This window comes from Bubalus kerabau, chromosome 1, assembly GCF_029407905.1.
Source record: "Bubalus kerabau isolate K-KA32 ecotype Philippines breed swamp buffalo chromosome 1, PCC_UOA_SB_1v2, whole genome shotgun sequence".
NCBI classification, from domain to species: Eukaryota; Metazoa; Chordata; class Mammalia; order Artiodactyla; family Bovidae; genus Bubalus; species Bubalus kerabau.
The window spans coordinates 230,162,652-230,182,728 of record NC_073624.1 but is presented as its reverse complement, the minus strand read 5'-3'; the positions used below and the strand labels follow the sequence as shown (position 1 = coordinate 230,182,728).

The window sequence follows — 20,077 nt, the reverse complement described above, 5'->3', positions numbered from 1 at the left end:
TCTCAGGATGCCATCCTACCCAGGATGACAGACAGCCTGGTGGCAGCTCCCCAACTCTTCACTTCCAGGGTCCACGCTGTGGAATCACTGCTCTTTCCCCTCAACTGGGCATGACTGGAAAGCCACTGGGAAGAGATCTCCCCCTTCTTTCTCGGCTATTAGTCCGATCAACCTGGCTGTGAAAAGAACTTCCTTCTTCTACTTACTCTGTGCCCAGGAAGACCATTTACAATCCCTCCTGAACAGTTTTCAAGATGCTATTATGTTTGTTGAAACAATCGTAAGGGAACATAAAATCCTAACCAACGCCAACAGCCTAACAGATCTTGGCTTTGACTCATGGACAAATATCATTTCCATCCCTCCTAATGTACCTTATCTCGTGTGAAGAAAACACTGGCTAAACTGAGCAAGTGGAGATGTGAGAGTGCCTAAGAAACTGAAGAGGACTTTGGACCAAGCCTAGGGGCAAAAAGGTTCAAGAGGACTGCAGTCCAACTCAGAAGTGCCACACCAATTCCTAATTACCACTACTGCAGAATCACACTGCATGGGTCTAGCTGCCTTTTTAACTCTCTCAGGTAAAGCACAATCACAGTACCTGGCACTTACCCTCATGACTGTTACTACAGACATACTCTCCCCCACCTGGGGGTGGGGCACAGCCAGGCTTCCAGTGGTGAGGTCTGATGAGCCATTCACTAAGGTCTCTTCAATAACCAGGCTTGTCTGATAAGGTTGGTGGTTCTCCCCTACCTCCAGGGAAGCCTCATTTAGGAGCACATCCTGGCCGAGGATCTCTGAGGTGGCGATCTCCTGTACAGCACCAGGCTGGGCAAGGGCTCCCACATCCTCAGCTAAGGCCTCCACAGCCAGGCATTGTTCTGCCATGCCTGCATGGCCAGGCACTGTCTCCAGGGCAGTGTTGGACACAAGAGATGGTCCTTTGGGGGACATCTGGTTCTGGGCCACACACAGCTCTAGCTGAGGGCAGCTCCGCTCCTCCTGCAGGCTGCTCTTGGGGATGATGATGTAATCTGAGCGAGGGAGGATCTTGCGGAAACCTGGGATGTCCGGAACCACAGCAGTCAGTCCAGAGAGCTTAGAGTTCTGACGATGAAGAAGCCACGTTGGGGAGACAAGCAGAGAGAAACAGAGTAAGACCACATGAATATACATGTATAACCTTTTTTTTTTTCCCCCACAGAACCAGAAAGATTCCATTCTCTTGACCTATGACTTAGGGTCAGCCTCTGCCAACAGCAATGTCATCTTCATTTGAATCATACTTTAGCCAGTGTAACTTACTCAGTCACAAAGGAGACAGAAAATGGATTAGATTCTATAAGGGGCACTGATCTTGGCATCATGCAACCGTGAGCTGAACTCCCAGATCTGGTGGAGTCTTGAACAAATTCTTTCCCCTTTTTAGGCTTTGCTGCCCTATCTGTAAAATAAGGGAATTGAATCTGGCTATTTATGAGTTCTTTTCCAGCTCTGACACTTTAGGATTTCAAAGAAGCTTTAGATGCCAGGATGTATAAGGGAGATTTAGATGCCAGGACGTATAATGCTCAATGAAACATTTAAAGCATAAGATACAAACCAATAGGCCACTCTGGATCTCAGGGAAGCAAGGAAGAATTCTGACATCACAGCTTCTGCCAGACTTGCAAAGGCGGCTTCATGACAGAATGTGTATAGGGAAGGGGTTATACGATAAGGACCTGAATATACTAGGGGAGGTGGGAGAATATAAACATTAACACTGACCTAGGAAGGTTTAGAAAATACTTCTTAAAAGCAAAACTATTAAGTTAGGTACTATTATCATGCCCATTTCTCAAATGAGGGAACTGCAGGAGGGTAAACTTTCCCAAGACACACAATTAGTGAGTAGTAAGACTGAAACTCCAGGCCAGGTCTTCTAAGAAGCTAGAAGACCAGCTACCAGAACACTAGAAGCCACAGCTCTGCATAGCTACCCGGAACCAAGAAAAAGGTGACTGTGTTTTATTTTTTCAATTTAAACTGAAAATTACCCAACAAGGAAAACAGAAAAGCTCGAAGTGAACAGATAAGTGAGAACGGAAATTAAATGGACCAAAAACTAATTTTAGAAGCATCATTTAAAAAGAACTAAATCAATTACAAAAGGATCTTTAAAAAAAAAATCAAAAGAAGTGGATGAGACTTAGGCTACAAAGGAAGCACTCAGGTGAAACTTGAAAGCAAACTGTCCAAACCCATTATGGAGCCTTTACTGGAGAGAGAATGAAGAAATGATATCCTCAAGTCACCCTTTGAAGCCGACAGGTCAAGAGAACAAAACTAAATGGTGGCAAATACAAAGGCTGGTCTGGACTTTATCAACAAATCCAAGCCCCGAGAAACCAGGGCAGCCTGAATGACATTCATCTTACACACTGTAAGGAATGACACTGCAACCACAGGCCCCGCAACCTGGCAAGAGCCCTAAAGAGCTGCAAGGGACATAGCCCACCACAAGGTCTCCGACAGGTTCCCACAGTATGCAGGCAGAGCATCCCACCTGCACACCAGGTAACTGGGGAGATGTCAAACAGCATAGAAAATCTCACCCAGTCTTGGTACATCCCAGATGCTCGTTAAATGTCACCTTTTCTGGACATTTAATCTACTAAAGAGTAATATTTACTGACCAAGTCACTATGGTCCAAGAACTCAGCCAGGTGTTTTACATTATCTATTTTAAACATTGCAAACAGATACTATTATCCCCATTTTACAAATAAGGAAAGCAGGACTCAAAGCTTAAATGATTCTTTCAAGGTTATAGCTAGTTAATATTAGAGCTAGTTTATTCATAATAATCTTGGAGATAGTGGTGGAGATGATGGCAGATACAAATTTACATATGGATAAAAAATCATTATAGATGATCTACTTAAATTTTTTAAGTCTTAATAAGGACCTATAACAACATCCAGTTTTAAAAGCTATGTCAGGGGACTTCCCTGGAGGCCCACTGGGTAAGACTCTGTACTTCTATAATAAAGGGGGCATGGGTTCGATTCCTGGTTGGGCGAACTATGATCCCACATGGCCAAAAAATTGAAAATTTTTTAAAAATTAAAAACCATATCACTTCAGCATTAGGTAAAATTTTCTTGTATCATGGGCAAAAAGTTTGTGACTTTATAATGCGGAAACCAAAGAAAATACGTGTACTTTTCCTAGACTTCCACCTCTCCTTCTCCACAGGGATTGTTTCCTAGACTCACAGTTTACAAACAAATCATCCAGAGGAGGAGTATAGCGGCACCTCCCAGATGGTAGGCAACATAGAGCTCTTCTAAGAAGAGCAAGGCCAAGCCAACAAGGACAAACTAATCTAAATGGCGGCCAGTGGCAGATGGGCGCCACTGAAGGAAACATAACCTGTTTTGCTATAGCATCGTCATTGCATTCCTGAAGAACTTTTGCTCTATACAATCAAAAAAGTCAGAGACCGTTGTTTCAATTGGAAAACAAGGAGTTAAGGTGAAAAGGTTTCCACTTACAACAAAGTTATTTTTCCTGCTGGAATTTTAGTTAAAAAAAAAAAAAAGCAGTACTAACAGTTGTCAGTACATTTTATTATTGTGAACAGTAATAACAAAATGGCTGACAGACACAAACCAAAGAGCTTTCTTGCTTATTCTTTAATGCAGACGTTCAAAGGCTCAGTCCCTTCCGTGAACTTCAGCTTTAGCTTTACACTTTTTGTTCAATAGGTCAATACCAGTGCTAGAACATGGTCTTATATAAAGCAGCTGTGTCTACGTCTAAACTCACAAGCCTAACTGCTGATTATGGGATAACTGATTGTGATCAACACAAATTAATAACATTCACACTCAATTTGATAACATGAAAATCCACAGTGTAGGTAAAATGTCTATAGAAGCTACTCGATGAAGGCAAAGGAATACTTAACTACTCACAAGGACGAGAGGCTCCAAGTTTACTAAAATTCAGAAAAGGAACCTAAGGCTCCCTGGAGATAATATATGGCCACAAGCAAAGAGTATAAGAGAGTGTGGGGCATCATCAGAATGGAAACAGAGAGGGAGTCCCCTGGCAGTCCAGTGTTTGGGACTCAGCACTTTCCATGCCATGGCCCAGGTGCAACCCCTGGTTGGCTTAAGATTCTGCAAGCCATGTGGCGCAGACAAAAAAGAAAGAGACAATATCAGACTCAAGAAAGGTAAAAATGACTCAACTTAAAAGTTTTCCCAAGAGAAGAAAACAGGAGAACAAGAGGTTGGATTCCCCAAGCCTTACCACTTGAGCAATGGAGGTATTAGCTGAAGGGGGAAAAAAAATTACTTACAGGATCCAGACCTTCTTTCTCTAGCTTGGCTTTCTCCAGGTAGTAACTCCTCTCGGCCACACTGAGAAGCCTCCAACTCTCACTAATCTTCTTATTGATCTCAGACTGAGGGAGGTGGGGGAGCTCCTGCTGCACTTTCAGGTAGATGTCGTAATAGTACAGAAGGTAAGCAGACCTGAGGAAGCAAGGACTTCATAAGGTTTCCCCTCCCTCAACCAGTAAATTCTACAATATTTGAGTAGTGAAGAGTTAAATACAAAACCCAGCTTTTCATTTCAAAAGCATTTCTGTAAACAGAGACTGAAGCAAAGAAGCATTTAAATAATATCCCCAGAGGGTAAATGACAGGAGGTTTCTCCCTCCAGAAACCTGGAAGCAAAGGCTTATCTGGTTTACTTCACCACCACCACTTTTTCTGCAGGGATGACTGACTCTAAATCCCAATATGGGCAAAAAACAGATACAAATGTTCTGTCATTCCACTTTTAGGAAAAGGTTAGAGGACTGATTACCACTCACATCCTCCTCGTCTACATAGCCTTTGGTCATCTCTCTGGTAAACAGCACCTAGCCGAGGCCGAGAGGGAAGCAAGCAGACCTGTCGAAGTGACCCAGAGCTGGGAGCCTCAGCAAGAAGTCTGGGGAGTTCACAGTTAAGGAGATTAGAGCTACAATCTGGATATTCTTTATAAGTATCATTGGTGCTACTTATAATTCCATATTTTTATTGATGCCCTAATGAAATATTTAGACAACAGAAATATTAATAATGCAGGATGTGGTTCTCTTGTACAGAGTTTTCCACCATTTGTATGCCTATTTCCTGCTACAGCCTAGAAACAGGACCAAAATTTGGAAAGGAATGACAACTGCTGACATCAATTGGCCACTTCCTACTCCCCAACTCCCTCTCCCCCCAATCCCACTACCTCCATCAGGAGACTTCAAGAACTGACATGGCATTCTCAATGAATCTGGACACAGTCTAAAGTCTTCTTGTTCAACAGAGATCTCCAAGCAGATTCTGTTCATAAATGCCAGCTACCAAAATGTGTTGGCTAACCTGGGTTTCTTGGCCTTTTCTCCATGGATTTTATACTTCTTCTTCTTCTTGGGTGGCCCAGGGGAGGTATAACAGTAGGCTTCCTCAATTTCCTCCATCACGACAGTTACCTCAGTACCATCATACGATGCTTCCATGGCTAGAGGAAAGTCAAACACAAACAAGTGTCAAGAATCTACCTGAAAGAGGACAGCAGCCTCCCAATCCAATGATCCCTTATCTCTGCCAGGGCCTTAAGACTCAGTCATTTCCCAAACTCAGCAGATGTATCTTAAGCACCACCTGGGAACCTACTAAATATACAGATTTTAGGATTCCACCTCAGCCCTCTAATCAGAATCTCTAAAGGGTATGGCAATCTGCATCCTTAACAAGATTTGTGTGCCATGTGCTTAGTTGTTCAGGCATGTCTGACTCTTTTTGACCCTTTGGGCTGTAGCCTGCCAGGCTCCTCTGTCCATGGGATTTTTTCAGGCAACAATATTGGAGTGGGTTGCCATTTTCCTCCTCCAGGGGATCTTCCTGACCCAGGAATTAAACGCTCGTCTTCTGTGTCTCCTGCACTGCAGGCAGATTCTTAACCTGCTGAGCCATTGGGGAAGCCCTTCATGCTGGAGCTCCAATACTCTGGCCACCTGATGCAAAGAGCCGACTCACTGGAAAAGACCTGATGCTGGGAAAGACTGAGGGCAGGAGAAGGGGGCAACAGAGGATGAGATGGTTGGATGGCCTCACCGACTCAATGGACATGAGTCTGAGCAAACTCCAGGAGACAGTGAAGGACAGGGAAGCCTGGCGTGCTGCAGTCCATGGGACTGCAGAGTCGGACATGACTCAGTGACTGAACAACAACATCCTTAACAAGCGCCCCAGGTGATTCCTCTGACCAGGCAAATCTGGGATCACTAGCTTAGCCCTTTCACTTATATTCACTCATGAGACACTTAGTAATCCTTCAATTCAAAGATTTATTAGCCCCATGTTATAAGAATTCCATATGGTAACAGGTGAATACTTGGCCAGGAGTCAGTTCTGGACGCTCCCTCATGTTTCATGCCTTAAGTAAAATGCTTCATTGATTTTCATTCATTCAAACGTGTAATAAGTGCCAATATGTAGGAAGTTTCTTTACACTCTGCCAACTTGTGTGACTTTGGACAGGTCCTTAAGCTGCTTTAGGTTCAATTCTCTCTTTTTAAACAGTACAAAGCAATGTCTCTCCCACCTTACCACAGATTTATAGTGATAAGGCTCAAGGAACAGTCAGGTGCTATACAAAAAGGGTTCATTATTAAAGATGAATAATCTGTGACTGAGATGCTTAATGACCTCCCCAAAGAGACACTACACCCAGGGACTTGAAAAACAGATTTTTTTTTTAACTCAAAAATTCAACTGTGAGCCTTCTTCCATTATACTACACTGCTCCCATCTCCATTAGCAACATTCTAAATCAGCACTGTTCTATTAACATTTTGAAATGACTGAAATGTTCTTCATCTGTGCTCCTCCGATATGGTAGCTACTTATAGCTACTGAGCACCTGAAATATGGATTGTGTGACTGAAGAACTTGAATTGATTTCATTTTGTTTAATTGTAATTAGTTCAAATAGCCACATATGGTTAGTGACTAAGGTAATGAACCACTCAGGTGTAAAACAGTAATCTGACAGACAGACAGACATTAACTTCCCAGAACTGGTCTAAGAAACAGATAATCTACTAATAGCCTTTCCTAGGGAAAGGAATGCATTACAAAAAAATTCAATGACTAGTTCAAGAAGAGTTAGTTTATTTGTGGCCACATTCGAAATTGGAGTTTTACCCAGACTCAATCCTTGGATGCAGAAAGGTTCCCAGAAACTTCATTTTACAAGAAATAATATAGTTGCTCTGGAAAATCTGTGAGAAGATAATTTAGGATTCTGGGAAGAAGGAGCTATGTAAGTAAACACAGAACTGATATGTGTATTACAAGGTCCACTCACATCTCAATTTAGAACTCACTCCACAAATGATGAAGTATCTGATAAGTTATAATGAGAAAAAGAGCACTGCATGTTGAGTCAGGAGACCTGGATCTAAGTCTAAATTCTAACCATGAGATCTCAGGTAAGTCTATTCCCACCCTAAAATTCTGTTGTTCCTCAAGTGAGACTGAAGAGGCTGAAATCTGTGGCGCCTAACTTTGAAAGGCAAGAATACCTTTGAGAATCCTATGAAAGTGGAAATACCCTCTCCCAGAAAATGTAGATAAATATTTCACTTTTAATTTTTTAAGATATACCAAAGGCTAAGAACACACTATTCCTAAAGTTCTTTCCACTTCTGTACCACCTCTAAATAACTTCCCTTACCACTAGAAAACATAACCACCCCCAACGCCACCCCCCCCTCAAAAAAACCCCCAGCCTTCTGTTACAGCACAACTCAGGAGGAGAACATAACCCACATTCGGCTGGGTCAGAAACAGGCCAGTGCCTTCATTGGGTAAGGGACCCGAGGGTTCAAATCAAGGCTATGTGAGGATGTGCTTTTTTTGCCTTCAATAATTGACTCCTCAGCCCTTGAGTCTCACAGAGAAAAGCAATAACTGCAGGAGAGCTTCTGTAAAGAATGACATACAGGGTTTTAGCACGCAGAGCAAAACAAGTTAAAAAACAAAGTCATACAAACACATTGAGGGTTAGGGGCAGGAAGAGACTACCCTGGATTTTGGCTTGTTTGACTAGCCTGGCTTAAGCCTGGGTTCAAGAGTTGTTTTCAGATCCTAGTCCCCAGTACAGCAATGCAAAAAAAAAAAAAAAAAAAAAAAAAGCCAAAATAATATAAAGGGTAAAACCAAGGGCTCTGGAGGGCAGAAGATCAGGGTACTAATTTAATTCACGCACTTTAACAGCAAGCGCACAAAGTTCTATGACCTTGAGCAATCTACTCTCCCTCTCGAAGCCTCAGTTTTCTCCTCTTGTAAAAGAAAAGGTAATACTTGAAATATGTGACACACTTTCACTGTCCCATCAGATACCCCTCGGACCCTCATTAAACGGCGTTTGACAGCACAGCTGTGGGCCATGGTTGGCCTATGGGCCTTAGACGAATGCGGGAGGAGACTAAGGCTCACTGCTCCTACATTAAGGAAGAGGCAACAGCGCTCAGAGACCCGCAGCTCCCAGCTCGTGGGCGCCCAGCTCGTGCAGCGCGGCGCTCAAGGGCGGGACTTACCTGGAGAAGCGTGCAAGCCGCGCGGCTCACATTCCCGGTGGCGCCCGGCCAGGGGGCTCGACGAGGGGGCTGGCCGGCGCACTCGCGCTCCGCGCTGTCGGCGAGAGGCGGCTCCAGTCGTGGCAGTAGCAGCAAGGAAGTGGAGGCGAGGACTCGCGCGCGCATCCCGGGGGCTAGAGGAGCCCCGGCCCCGCGGCCCCGCCCGGCAACACACGGCGCGGAGTCGCGACAGCCTCTCTCGCTCCCCTTCCTCGGAGTCGCGATATGGGGTCGTGGAGGGAGGGTGTGGAAGCACACGTCCGCCCCGCAGGCTCTTCAATGACGCCTGCCGAGGGCCCCGGGGGTCAAGCCCCGGGAAGCCCGAGGAAGAAAGCAGGGACACGGGCGTCACCGCGGAACCGGCTCAGCCCCAACAGCGGCGGCGGCAGCAGCAGTCAGCAGCACACCTCGGATCGCCAGGGAGACCCGTCCCGGCAGCCCTCGCGGCGCACCGGAAGCGGCCGGCGGCGCGTGACTGCGTGCGACCCCTCGCGCAAGCGCAGTAGTCCATCTTAGACTGGGGCGGGCCCATAGAAACTGCTTAGAGACTTAGAAGGGGGCTGCTAAGGAGGGTGGACTGCTTCCTGCTAGAGGTTCCGGGAGGCGAAGGAAGCTACAGCCGCCCGCGCTGGACGCCCTCAGCCCCTCGGGTGTTGCCGTAGGGCGTTCAGGTAAATGGGTCGGGGCTGTGCCGAGGGCGGGGGTCGAGGCCCCGCCTCGCCTGTCAAAGCCAAGTCCGGCCAGAGGAGCCTCAGCACGATCCCCCAGCACGGCGTTCAAGGCATGATCCCATTCCTGCTCTGTCACCGCTTGTTCAGGATAGGTTTGTTACTTCTTAGCGCGTCATCAAGCCGTCCTCCTCACCCAGTGATCTGCCCGCAATCCGTCTCTCCCACCGTCCTACGCACAGTAATGGTTGTGACTGATTCAAATGGAACTGAATGACATGTGCAATCAGATAAGAATTGTCCCTTCCTGCCGATGTCACAGATCGTCCTACATTTGTACAAGTCCCTGCACTCTTCAGTTCAGTCGCTCAATCGTGTCCGACTCTTTGCGACCCCATGAATTGCAGCACGCCAGGCCTCCCTGTCCATCACCAACTCCCGGATTTGCTTATTTTCTGCTTATACCACTATCGGCTTTCTCCGTCTACCACTGTCACCAGCCTTCTAGTCACCTGCCTGAACTGATGCAGTTTCTTCCAATCTCCCCTTTTTTCCCTCTACAAACTATTCTCCACACAACACGCAGACATATCTTTTTGTACTGTAAATCTGATTAGGTCACTCTCTGCTTAAGACCCTCCAGTGTCCTCCTGTTTACTTAGAATAAAATTCAAACTTGACCTTCAAGGCCTTGATTTGGCTCTGAGTCATTCTCCTTCCACATCTCTTCTCAGTACTGGTATTGTTCTCAGAACAAGCTATATCGCACTCTGTAGCATGCAGAATGCTAGCTTTGTACTGAGCCTCCTTGGGTTTGAATTCCAGTCCCATCACATATAAGCTGTATTAAGCATGTAAAGTATTAATAACAAGTTATGTTTACAAAGAACCAATAATTGGTACTTATTTCTGTAAATGGCATCACCATTCACTCAATTGCTAAGTGCTCAAGCCAAAAATCTGGGAGTTATCCTTGACTCCTCTTGCACCAATCCATCAGGAAGATCTGAAAAAACATTGTCCCAAACTGACCACTTCATATCATCTCTATTATTACTCTAAAACAAGCCACCATTATCTCACATCAAGGGTCCTGCAACAGCCTCCTAGTCTCCTCCTTTTTCTCTGACACCCTTCCATTCCATTCTTCACACAGCAGTCATCTTTCTCTTTGCTTAAAATCCTTCAGGAGCTTCTTGTTGCACTCAAATTAACATAGCCCAACTATATATAGCCTATAGGCTAGCCTGCATTTATCTTCAGATTTAGGGCCACCTCTTAGGAAAATGTACTTTACCCATTAGGTACTCCACCTTGCAACCAAAAGACTTTCTAAAGTGCAAATCTGATCATGTCATTCCAAAAACAAACAAAAAACCCCAAAACTCTAAAGGCCTCTTACTATCCCAAGATCCTTGTTTTCTTCTCCAAAGACACTTCCCCCTCTGACAATGCCTTTTTATTTTCTACAGTACTTCATTGCCTTTACACATAGTTCCTTCTATCTCATGAATTCCTGTTTGTTTATACTTTAACTCCTAACATCAATCTTGTTTCCTCTTAGAAGTACACTGCCCATCTCTGTCCCACCAGTTGATCATCCCACTTCTTTGTTCTTCCACAGTACACTGTAGCCTCTATTAAAGTACTCCATACACTCTATAGTTTTGTCTTCCCTGCTTCCCTAGTAATGTCCTCAGTGGTAGGCACTATGCTGCATTCATCTTTGTATGGCTGACATCAAATATAGTGCTTAGCACAAAGAGGATGTCATGAACGGATAGACATGTGTGGAGATCGTGGCAGAAGTCTCACAGCCTAAAGCACAGCAGCTTCTCTTGTTCTCAGAGGATTCTCACGATAAAAGGTTTAAGCAGGCAGTTAACAAAACTGCTACTGCTGGATTATTTCCTTCATAGTACATATCACACTCTAGATTAACTAGTTTTTCTGTTCAATTATTGTTTATCTCCCTACATCACATTGTATATTTCATAAGGGCAGGAACCTTAACAATGTTGTTCATCACTGTATCCTCACCACTAGGCACCTGTAATTATTTATTAAATGAATTTGTGGCTACCAGAAACATCTTCCCACAGTTAAAAATCCTTCCAAACCATGGTGACAGAGCTATAAAGATTTCATGGTAGTGGGATTTCAAGCAGGACTATAGACTGGCAGAAACAGCACTAATCTGAGTCAAGAAATCTGAGCTATATGAACCTGGGTAGGCCCCTTCCCTGGGCCTCAGTTTCTGCATCTATGAAATGAGCCTGATAATAATTCCTTGAATTTATATAATGCATTGCTATTTGCAGAGCTTTTACCATCTATTATTTCAGTCTAGTCTCATAGCAGACAGAGCAGACACAGTTATTATTTTTATGAAGGCTCAGAAAATTTGAGGAAACTTGACTAGATCTCTTCTATTTCAAACTTTCTATTAATATGATGAATCTGTATAAGTAATCTCTACAAAAAGTCAGTAGCATAAATCCCATCTTCTCTTGACTTTGGCCTTATTTTTTAATACGATTTTAAAAAATCTGAACTCATCTTTTAGGGGGAATCCATTATCTTTGGTTCCTGATAGGCACTCCATTTTGTCTTCTCAGTTTTCCACACTTGCAGCAAAACAAGCTGAGAGGAGGAACGGACACAGCCTTGGTAGTTGTGGCCTGACCCTCACTCTACAGATATGGCAAACAAGGGGAACAAGAAGCATCCGCAGTTCTCCCTGCAGGAGAAAATGAGAGTTGTGGAAGCTGTAGACTCAGGCAAGAGGAACGGCAATGTGGCAAAAGAATTTGGCATCACTCCTTCTACTCTGTCTACATTCTTAAAGTGAAAGTCACTCAGTCATGTCTGACTCTGTGACCCCATGGACTACATAGTCCATGAAATTCTCTAGGCCAGAATTCTGAAGGATCACGCCAAATTTGAAAAGATGCAGGAGGCATGTATGGGACTTCAGCAGAAAAGGATAAGGAATGTTTTTTATGATGACATTGATAAGGCTGTTTTTGCCTGGTTTCAAGAAATCCATGCCAAAAACGTTCTTGTGACTGGTTCTGTCATTTGGAAAAAAGCACTAAACTTGGCCAATATGCTTGGCTATGACAGTTTTCAAGCAAGTGTGGGCTGGCTGAACAGACTTCAGGATCGCCACGAAATTTCTTTGAAAGCAGTCTGTAGAGGGGATAGTGAGAGATTAATGAATGGTTAACAAGTGGCATGCAGAGGAAATTATAAAACTAGTTGCTGACTTCAGCCCAGATGATATCTTTAATGCTGATGAGACAGGAATGTTTTTCCAGTTGCTTCCCCAGCACACACTTGCTGCTAAAGGGGACCATTGTCGAGGGGACAAGAAAGCGAGGCAGCAGTTGACAGCACTCTTTTGTTGCAGCACTTTAGGAACTGAAAAAATGAGACCGTTGATTGTTGGTAGGTCAGCCAACCCACGCTGCCTCAAGAATGTCCATTCCCTCCCCTGTGACTGCTGAGCCAACCAGCAGGCATGGATGACACAGGATCTGTTTAATGAGTGGCTGATGCAAGTGGATGCCAGGATGAAGCAGGCGGAACGCTGGAGCCTCCTGCTGATCGACAAGTGCTCTGCTCACAGCATGCTTCTTCCATGCTTGGAAAGGAGTCAGGTGTGGTATCTGCCCTCAAACTGTACTACCGTCCTGCAGCCACTGAATCTTGGCTTAATTCATACCATGAAAGTGCTGTACAGGAGCCACCTTTACAACGGATCTTCCTAAAGTTCAACAGCAGTGAGGATCAAGAAAAAGTGGACATCAAGTAGGCTGATGGCATGATTGCTGCAGCATGGTGGTCAGTCAACTAGCGGTCCACAGTGGTGAACTGCTGGCAGCAGGCAGGCATCGTCCTTGTGGAACTGACAGATTCTGACACAGAAGCAGCCACCGGTGAACCAGGTATTGCCACTGAAAAGTTGTGGCACTTGGTGGCTCTTGCCACTTGTGTCCCAAATGAAATAAATTTCCAAGACTTTGTCACTGCAGACGATGACCTCATCATCTCTCAGGAGCTGTTGGACACAGAGGTCATCCAGGACATGGGAGCCAGCGAAAGTACTGATAAAGCTGGAAGTGAAGATAAGGGGGAGGCATCTTTACCACAGCAGCCAAAAATCACCATCACAGAGGCCATATCAAGTGCACAGAAGCTTAGACGGTTCCTTTCCACTTGTGCGGGTGTTCTGATGCCATTTTTGGACAGCTAAATGGCATAGATGAATATTTAATGAGAAGAGTGATGCAAACTCTTGATTCCAAAATTACAGATTTCCTCCAAACAAAATAATATAGAAATTAACTGCTTTTAATTCAGAGGATGTAGTTTACAAGAATAAATTTCTTTAGATAGGATATTGAGCTTAAATTTTGAGCAATATTATGACAACATTCCAGTTTTCTGAAATAATCAGGAAACTTTCTTGAATGGAATTTGGGACCCAAGGGTTTTCATTTCTAATAAGTTCCCAGGCAATGCCAATGCTGATGCAGTCCAAGGTCCGTGCTTGAGAACCACTGGTTCTGCTGGGTTCTACCGCTTCTCTTTTTAACTGGCCATCTAAATACTCCCAATCACTAACTGTCAAAAAAAAAAAAAAAAAAGCATCAACTGTTCTTACTCTAGAACTGTAACTCCTTCCTGCTGATCTAGTAACTCCAGAACCTTCTTAGCTATTTTCCTGAATGCCCTACCAAGTATTCAGTAGAGGTACATCTATGTCAAAAGAATTACCAAGAGCCCTCTAGCCTATCAAAGCATCTTTTAGTACTTCAGGATTATTATCAGTAGGGTGCCAGAGTATAGGGAAATAAAGTGCCTGAAAGAGGAGACATGCTACAACCTGGAAAGCATGGTAATACCAGTGTACCTCTCAAATCCAGGCAAGGCGTGAGGAACATTTATAAGCGAGATGACCTGTGTGAGAATGTTTGGATTATTTGGATAATCCATGGTGGTCCTCTGCACACCAGTGGATAACCCAACCTGGACCATGTCATTAATACAAGGGCACACTGTTTGCCCTCACTACAATTACTTCATTGCTGTTGTTTTTAAGTCACTAACTCATGTCCAGCTCTTTGCAACCCCATGGACTGTAGCCCACCAGGCTCCTCTGACTGTGGTGTTTCCCAGGCAAGAATACTGGAGTGGGTTGCCATTTCCTTCTCCAAGGGATCCTTCCAGGTCAGGGATCAAATCTGCATCTCCCACACTGGCAGGTGGATTCTTTACCACTGAACTACCAGGGAAGCCCATAAATCACCCTTATTCATTTGTGTTTGTTCTTCAAAGAGTCTGTGAGAGCAGAGTTAAGCTATTTAAAACTGTACAAATTTATCATCAAATTTGTATTAAACACACCACTGTAAAGCAATTATCCTCCAGTTAAAAATAAAAAATAAACTTAAAATTATATTAAAAGTTTTTCTCCTATAAAAAGGCATGCTTAATATCCTTTGAAACCCTAGTATCTATTCTTCATGAGTTAGATAAGTGTCAGGTTCATTTTTAGAAGGTACACGAAATACCTGTTACTGTTGTAGTGTGGTTCCCTGCCACAAGTTAATTTTATGGCTATTTTAGAAATCCATAGCAATTTAGTGATTTTACTTCCTGTAGTTACTTAATTGAATCAGATGTATAAAGCAGATTAATCATAGAAAATACCACTTCCATGTTGAACAAAAGAACAAACACACACACAACAGATGCTTAGATTTGGTTTTTTTTTTTTAACCTTATTATGGATATTTTTTCCTTTTAACAAACTAATATAATTTGAATTAAAGTTACTATACATATTTTAAATTATTAACACATAGAAGAGGAAAACAGTGTCTTCTGGCTAAGTCCTGTGGTTCTGTCTCACTGTCAGCACCTTAATTGCTCTCATCATGTGTCAGGATTACTGATGAAATTTCTAATTTCTTCCCTCATCTTTCTCCTGAAGTCCATTTTGCACATAATGTTAGAACTCTTTCCCCTCCCCAATTATCTGTAGTGGCTCCCAAAGGCCTACAAAAGCAAAAGACTATTTAGCTGAGTTCTAGCACCCTCTGGAGTTGGTTCCAACCTGCATCTCCAGCTTGGTTGCTCAGCACAGTTTAGTGTGGCCCCCACCATGGGCCGTTGTCTTCACTCCACACCCATGTCTGCCAGGTGCCTTTGCCTGAATGCCTCACCCTGTTCTCTACCAAGCTGGGCCTCACATGTTCTTCAAGCACTAACCAGAGTCCTCTTTCTTTTAGCCCCTCTTAAAGACTCCAGCACCTGTTCCACCTTTCTCTCCCTCAACTCCTCAGCACTGCTGTCTCTATCATTCAGTTAAGCACTTAAATGTTTTGTCAACATTCTGTAGCCAGACTGTAAGCTTCATGAGAGCAGGAACCACTCTGCCTTTGTAACCATAAAGGTGCCTAGCACTGTGCTGGGAACATCAGTAAACATCAGTAGGCACATCAGTAAGCACTGGTGTATAAATTAACATCAAGTAATGTCAAAGCTACCTTATTTTTAAAGCTGCAAGAAGCACTGATCCTACTAGAAAATGATTTGGAGATAAGATAGGGCTGCCCTCTATTTTAAAAGGACTTGCAAAATTTTTCCATGAATCATTGTTCAAATATTATTCCAGTCCAGGTTACAATCTATTCTTTGATAATGAAGAATTCTAATAGAGTTAAACCTATTTCTTTGCACAGAAAGTCACTGCGGGAATCTGCAATTCTGTAAGATAAGACTTTAGTGTGAAAGGCTTTATCTCAGTGCTTTGTATATAGTAATATTCAGTAAGTATGTGTTTAAACGTGCTCTTTAAAAAAAAAACTCACATTCTTGACTCATTTAACATATCATATGAATTATATCCAAGTAGATGGAAATCAGATCCAGGAGAGCTTTTGCAGTCTGGTTTATGTCAGGTGAAACTTTGCTCCTCTTGGATATTGGGTTTTTGTTGTTGTTGTTGCTGTTGTTGTTTTGCCTTCTGGAATGTGGGATCTTAGTTCCCTCACCAGGGATCAAACCTGTACCCCCAAGTGAAAGTGCAGAGTTTTAACCACTGGACCACCTGGAAAGTCCCAAAATTAGAGGGTTTTGACACTGTTTGGTTGATGCTATCCCTCTTGGTCTGCTGTCTTCATCAGGCCCTCTCTGGCTTCTCTCTGACTTTCTGCTTTTGTCCCACCTGACCAATCCATTTTCTAAGCCACCATTCTGGGATTACGGACGTACCTCAACTGTGCTGTCATAAGGATAAAAAAGTGTACCTGTAAATGCTGTCTGTTGTCATCACTTGCTTCCCAAGTGGCGCAGTGGTAAAAAAATCCACCTGCCAATACAGGAGGCACAAGAGATGCAGATTCGATCCTTGGGTCGGGAAGATCCCCTGGAGTAGGAAATGGCAACCTGCTCCAGTATTCTTGCCTGGAAAATTCCATGGACAGAGCCTGGCAGGCTACGGTCCACGGGGTCACAAAGAGTTGAACACAACTGAGCGCGCACACACACATTGTCATTACTATCCACCCAATTTGGAACCCAACCATCTAGAGGCAAGGACCTGCCTTACCACTAAAATATCTTGGGGTTCAGTGTTCCAGAACCACCCAACCTGAGCAATAGATAAAACTCAAGGAGTTGTCTTTGCCCTATTCCTATGAAGGGCTCTTTCATTAAAAAGGAAGAAAGCTAAGGGATTTCCCTGGTGGTCCAGTGGCTAAGACTTCATGCTCCCAATTGTAGAGGGCCAGGGTTCGATCCCTGATAGGGGAACTAGATCTCACATGCTGCAACTAAGACCTCAAGCAGCCAAATAAGTATTTTAAAAACTGATGTGTAAAAGAAGAAAGCTAAGACTTACTGAATGCATATTTATGTCAAGCATTGTCTCACTTCTTATTATTTACTCTTTCCAACAAATCATAATACCAAAGGATAGATAGTTATCTTTGAATTGGGATGTGGTAGAGGGCTTCCTGGAGAAGGCAATGGCACCCCACTCCAGTACTCTTGCCTGGAGAATCCCATGGATGGAGGAGCCTGGTAGGCTGTGGTCCATGGGGTTGCAAAGAGTCTGACACGACTGAGCGACTTCGCTTTCACTTTTCACTTTCACGCATTGGAGAAGGAAATGGCAACCCACTCCAGTGTTCTTGCCTGGAGAATCCCAGGGACGCTGGAGCCTGGTGGGCTGCTGTCTATGGGGTCGCACAGAGTCATACACGACTGAAGCGACTTAGCGGGAGCAGCAGAGGGCTTCCTTGGTAGCTCAGTTTGTAAAGAATCTTCCTGCAATGCAGGAGACCTCGGTTCGATTCCTGGGTCGGGAAGATCCTCTGGAGAAGGGATAGGCTACCCACTCTAGTATTCTTGGGCTTCCCTTGTGGCTCACCTGGTAAAGAATCTGCCCGCAATGCGGGAGACCTGAGTTCGATCTCAGAGTTGGGAAGATCCCCTGGAGAAGGAAAAGGCTACCCACTCCAGTATTCTGGCCTGGACAATTCCATGAGCTGTAGTCAATGGGGTCACAATGAGTCTGACACCAATGAGCGACTTCACTCCCTCACTCAGAGCATATTCCTGCCACCAGAGGGCAGAGGTGGGCTACATGAGGGAGACAGTTCAGCCAACTGAAGAAATTAGGAGCAGCCACTTGGAATTTCTCTGACATAGCAGAGACTGAGAAGGTAGAGGAAAGGGAGAGGAGACACAGGATGTGGGACTTGTTCAAGCAACTGATTTAGAAATAACTGTACCTTGAGCTTCCCTGGTAGCTCAATGGTAAAGAATCTGCCTTCCAATGCAGAAGACACAGGTTTGATCCCTGATCCAGGAACATCCCACATGCCAAGGAGCTACTACTACTAAGCCTGTGCTACAGAGCCCTTGCACTGCAACTACTGAAGCCTGTGTGTCCTAAAGCCCGTGCTCCGTAACAAGAGAAGCCACAGCAATGAGAGGCCTGCCTACTCAAACTAGAGTAGCCCCCAATGTCCACAACTAGAGAAAAATCTGTGCAGCAAAGAAAACCCACCACAGCCAAAAATAAAATTATTTTTAAAAAAGAAATAACTGTACCTCAGACTACCCAATTCACCCCGTTATACACACTTATCCCTTCAAGTATTGATAACACATGCCACCTAATTGACTGGGCAGATAATTGACAGGCTCTGCAAATAAGCCAGTGTTAGAGAAATAGTCACCCATCAATGTTGGACCTTAATAAAATACCCACTGCTGACCTGAGAGGCACAAAGAATGAATTAAGTTCATGACCCTCCTCAAGCAGTCCAGGAAGCAGAGGATATCAATGAGAGGGGGGAAAATAATAAGAGTTGTAAATGCCATTTTAGAGAATAATCAGAGAAATTTACAGAAGTACAGAGATAGAGCCCAAAGGAGCCTTTGCATGAGAAGAGGAATTCAATAGGAATTGTTGCTAAGAGCCAGGGACATTTAATATGAAGTGTTTGAAGAAAGAGTAGGGAGTTATGTATATGGGCCTGGGAAGCAATCCCTGGCAGAAGGAATAGCCTTCTATAAAAAGGCCTGAGTATTAAAAAAATGGCCCATTTGGGAACAGCTAACATTAGAGGTAGGGATGTCAAGCAAAGGATGTGTGGTAGGACAAGTGACTGGAGATGCAAGCAAGAACAGTTTTTAAGGTCCTGTTGGCTAAAGCATTAATCTTGAACTTACCCTAAAAACACTGGAGAACCACTTACAAGTGTCAAACTTCATTTTTGTAGAAACTGAGAACTAATGTAGAGGCTGAGCTGCAGAGATACAGGTAAACTAGTTAGGCTGTGACATCATCCCGAAGAGAAATGATACACATTGAGGGCAAGGAAGAGGTGTTGGACTTCAAAGACTCTTGTCAGGTAGATGGCTTTGGTGTGAGAGATGAAGAGGAATGTTCTAGAATTTCCCAGGATTCTGGCTTGAGTAGCTAGCTCATGCCATAATCAAGAGAGGTTAAACAGGAGGTGCTTGGAGATACATTGCTTATGAGATGCCTGTGGGATCCAGGTTGAACTGTCCAATAATAGTGTGGAGATTTATACACAGACAGACATGCTGGTTAGTGTTTAGAAAATGTCAGGCTGGAAATTATGTTTGGCTGGCATTAGCATACATATAATAAGGGAATTAAAGCCATAAATGTGGATACAGCCATCTGGGGAGAGCTTACAATGCAAGGTGTTTATGAGATGAGGGTCCATGAACCAGCCTTTTTTTCTAATCAAGTGTCTGTATATACATGCACATGTGGCTATTTCTCCAAGAAGAGCCATACTTTGATCAGTTACAATGGATCTGGAAATTCAAACTTTAAACAGTAGTGCTATATGAGAAGAGACAAGGCCAAGGACACAAGCACTGAAAGGACCGACAGGATAGCAGAGCCCTCCAAGTTGGTTAGAGGAGATGCCAGAGGATGAGTGTGGGAGGCACTGCAGGGGCTCTGATCCTAGATGCTGCGTGCAGACGGAGTGAGGGCACACTCCTTCACCCTGTGGGGCAGGTGTGAGCTTAGGAGCAGAATGCCCAGGGCTACCAAAGCACTGCCAAAGGAAGACTGACAACTGTCCTTAACCCTATACACACACTCCTACTTCTTCTCCACAGTTGAGAGGCAGACGAGGGGGGACACTCCGGGAGGCTCTCAGCAGGT

At 44.1% G+C, this 20,077-nt stretch overlaps 1 protein-coding gene across 4 annotated transcripts in view; it reads right to left on the bottom strand.

Moving 5' to 3' along the window:
- The window catches only part of HMGXB3 (HMG-box containing 3), a 62,313-nt gene extending 53,343 nt beyond the window's left edge, over positions 1–8,970 (bottom strand). For 3 of the 4 annotated variants that reach the window (XM_055558322.1, XM_055558334.1, XM_055558343.1), the window contains exons 1-4: positions 8,642–8,970; positions 5,418–5,556; positions 4,355–4,529; positions 613–1,110 (exon numbers count right to left, since the gene is read on the bottom strand). In XM_055558322.1, coding sequence (XP_055414297.1) covers positions 613–1,110; positions 4,355–4,529; positions 5,418–5,554 — 810 coding nt within the window. In that variant the 5' untranslated portion in view covers positions 5,555–5,556; positions 8,642–8,970. Of the gene's footprint in view, positions 1–612; positions 1,111–4,354; positions 4,530–5,417; positions 5,557–6,152; positions 6,482–8,641 lie in introns of those variants that run through there. The other variant, XM_055558329.1, reaches the window with a different exon arrangement.
- Between the last annotated feature and the right edge of the window lie 11,107 nt (positions 8,971–20,077).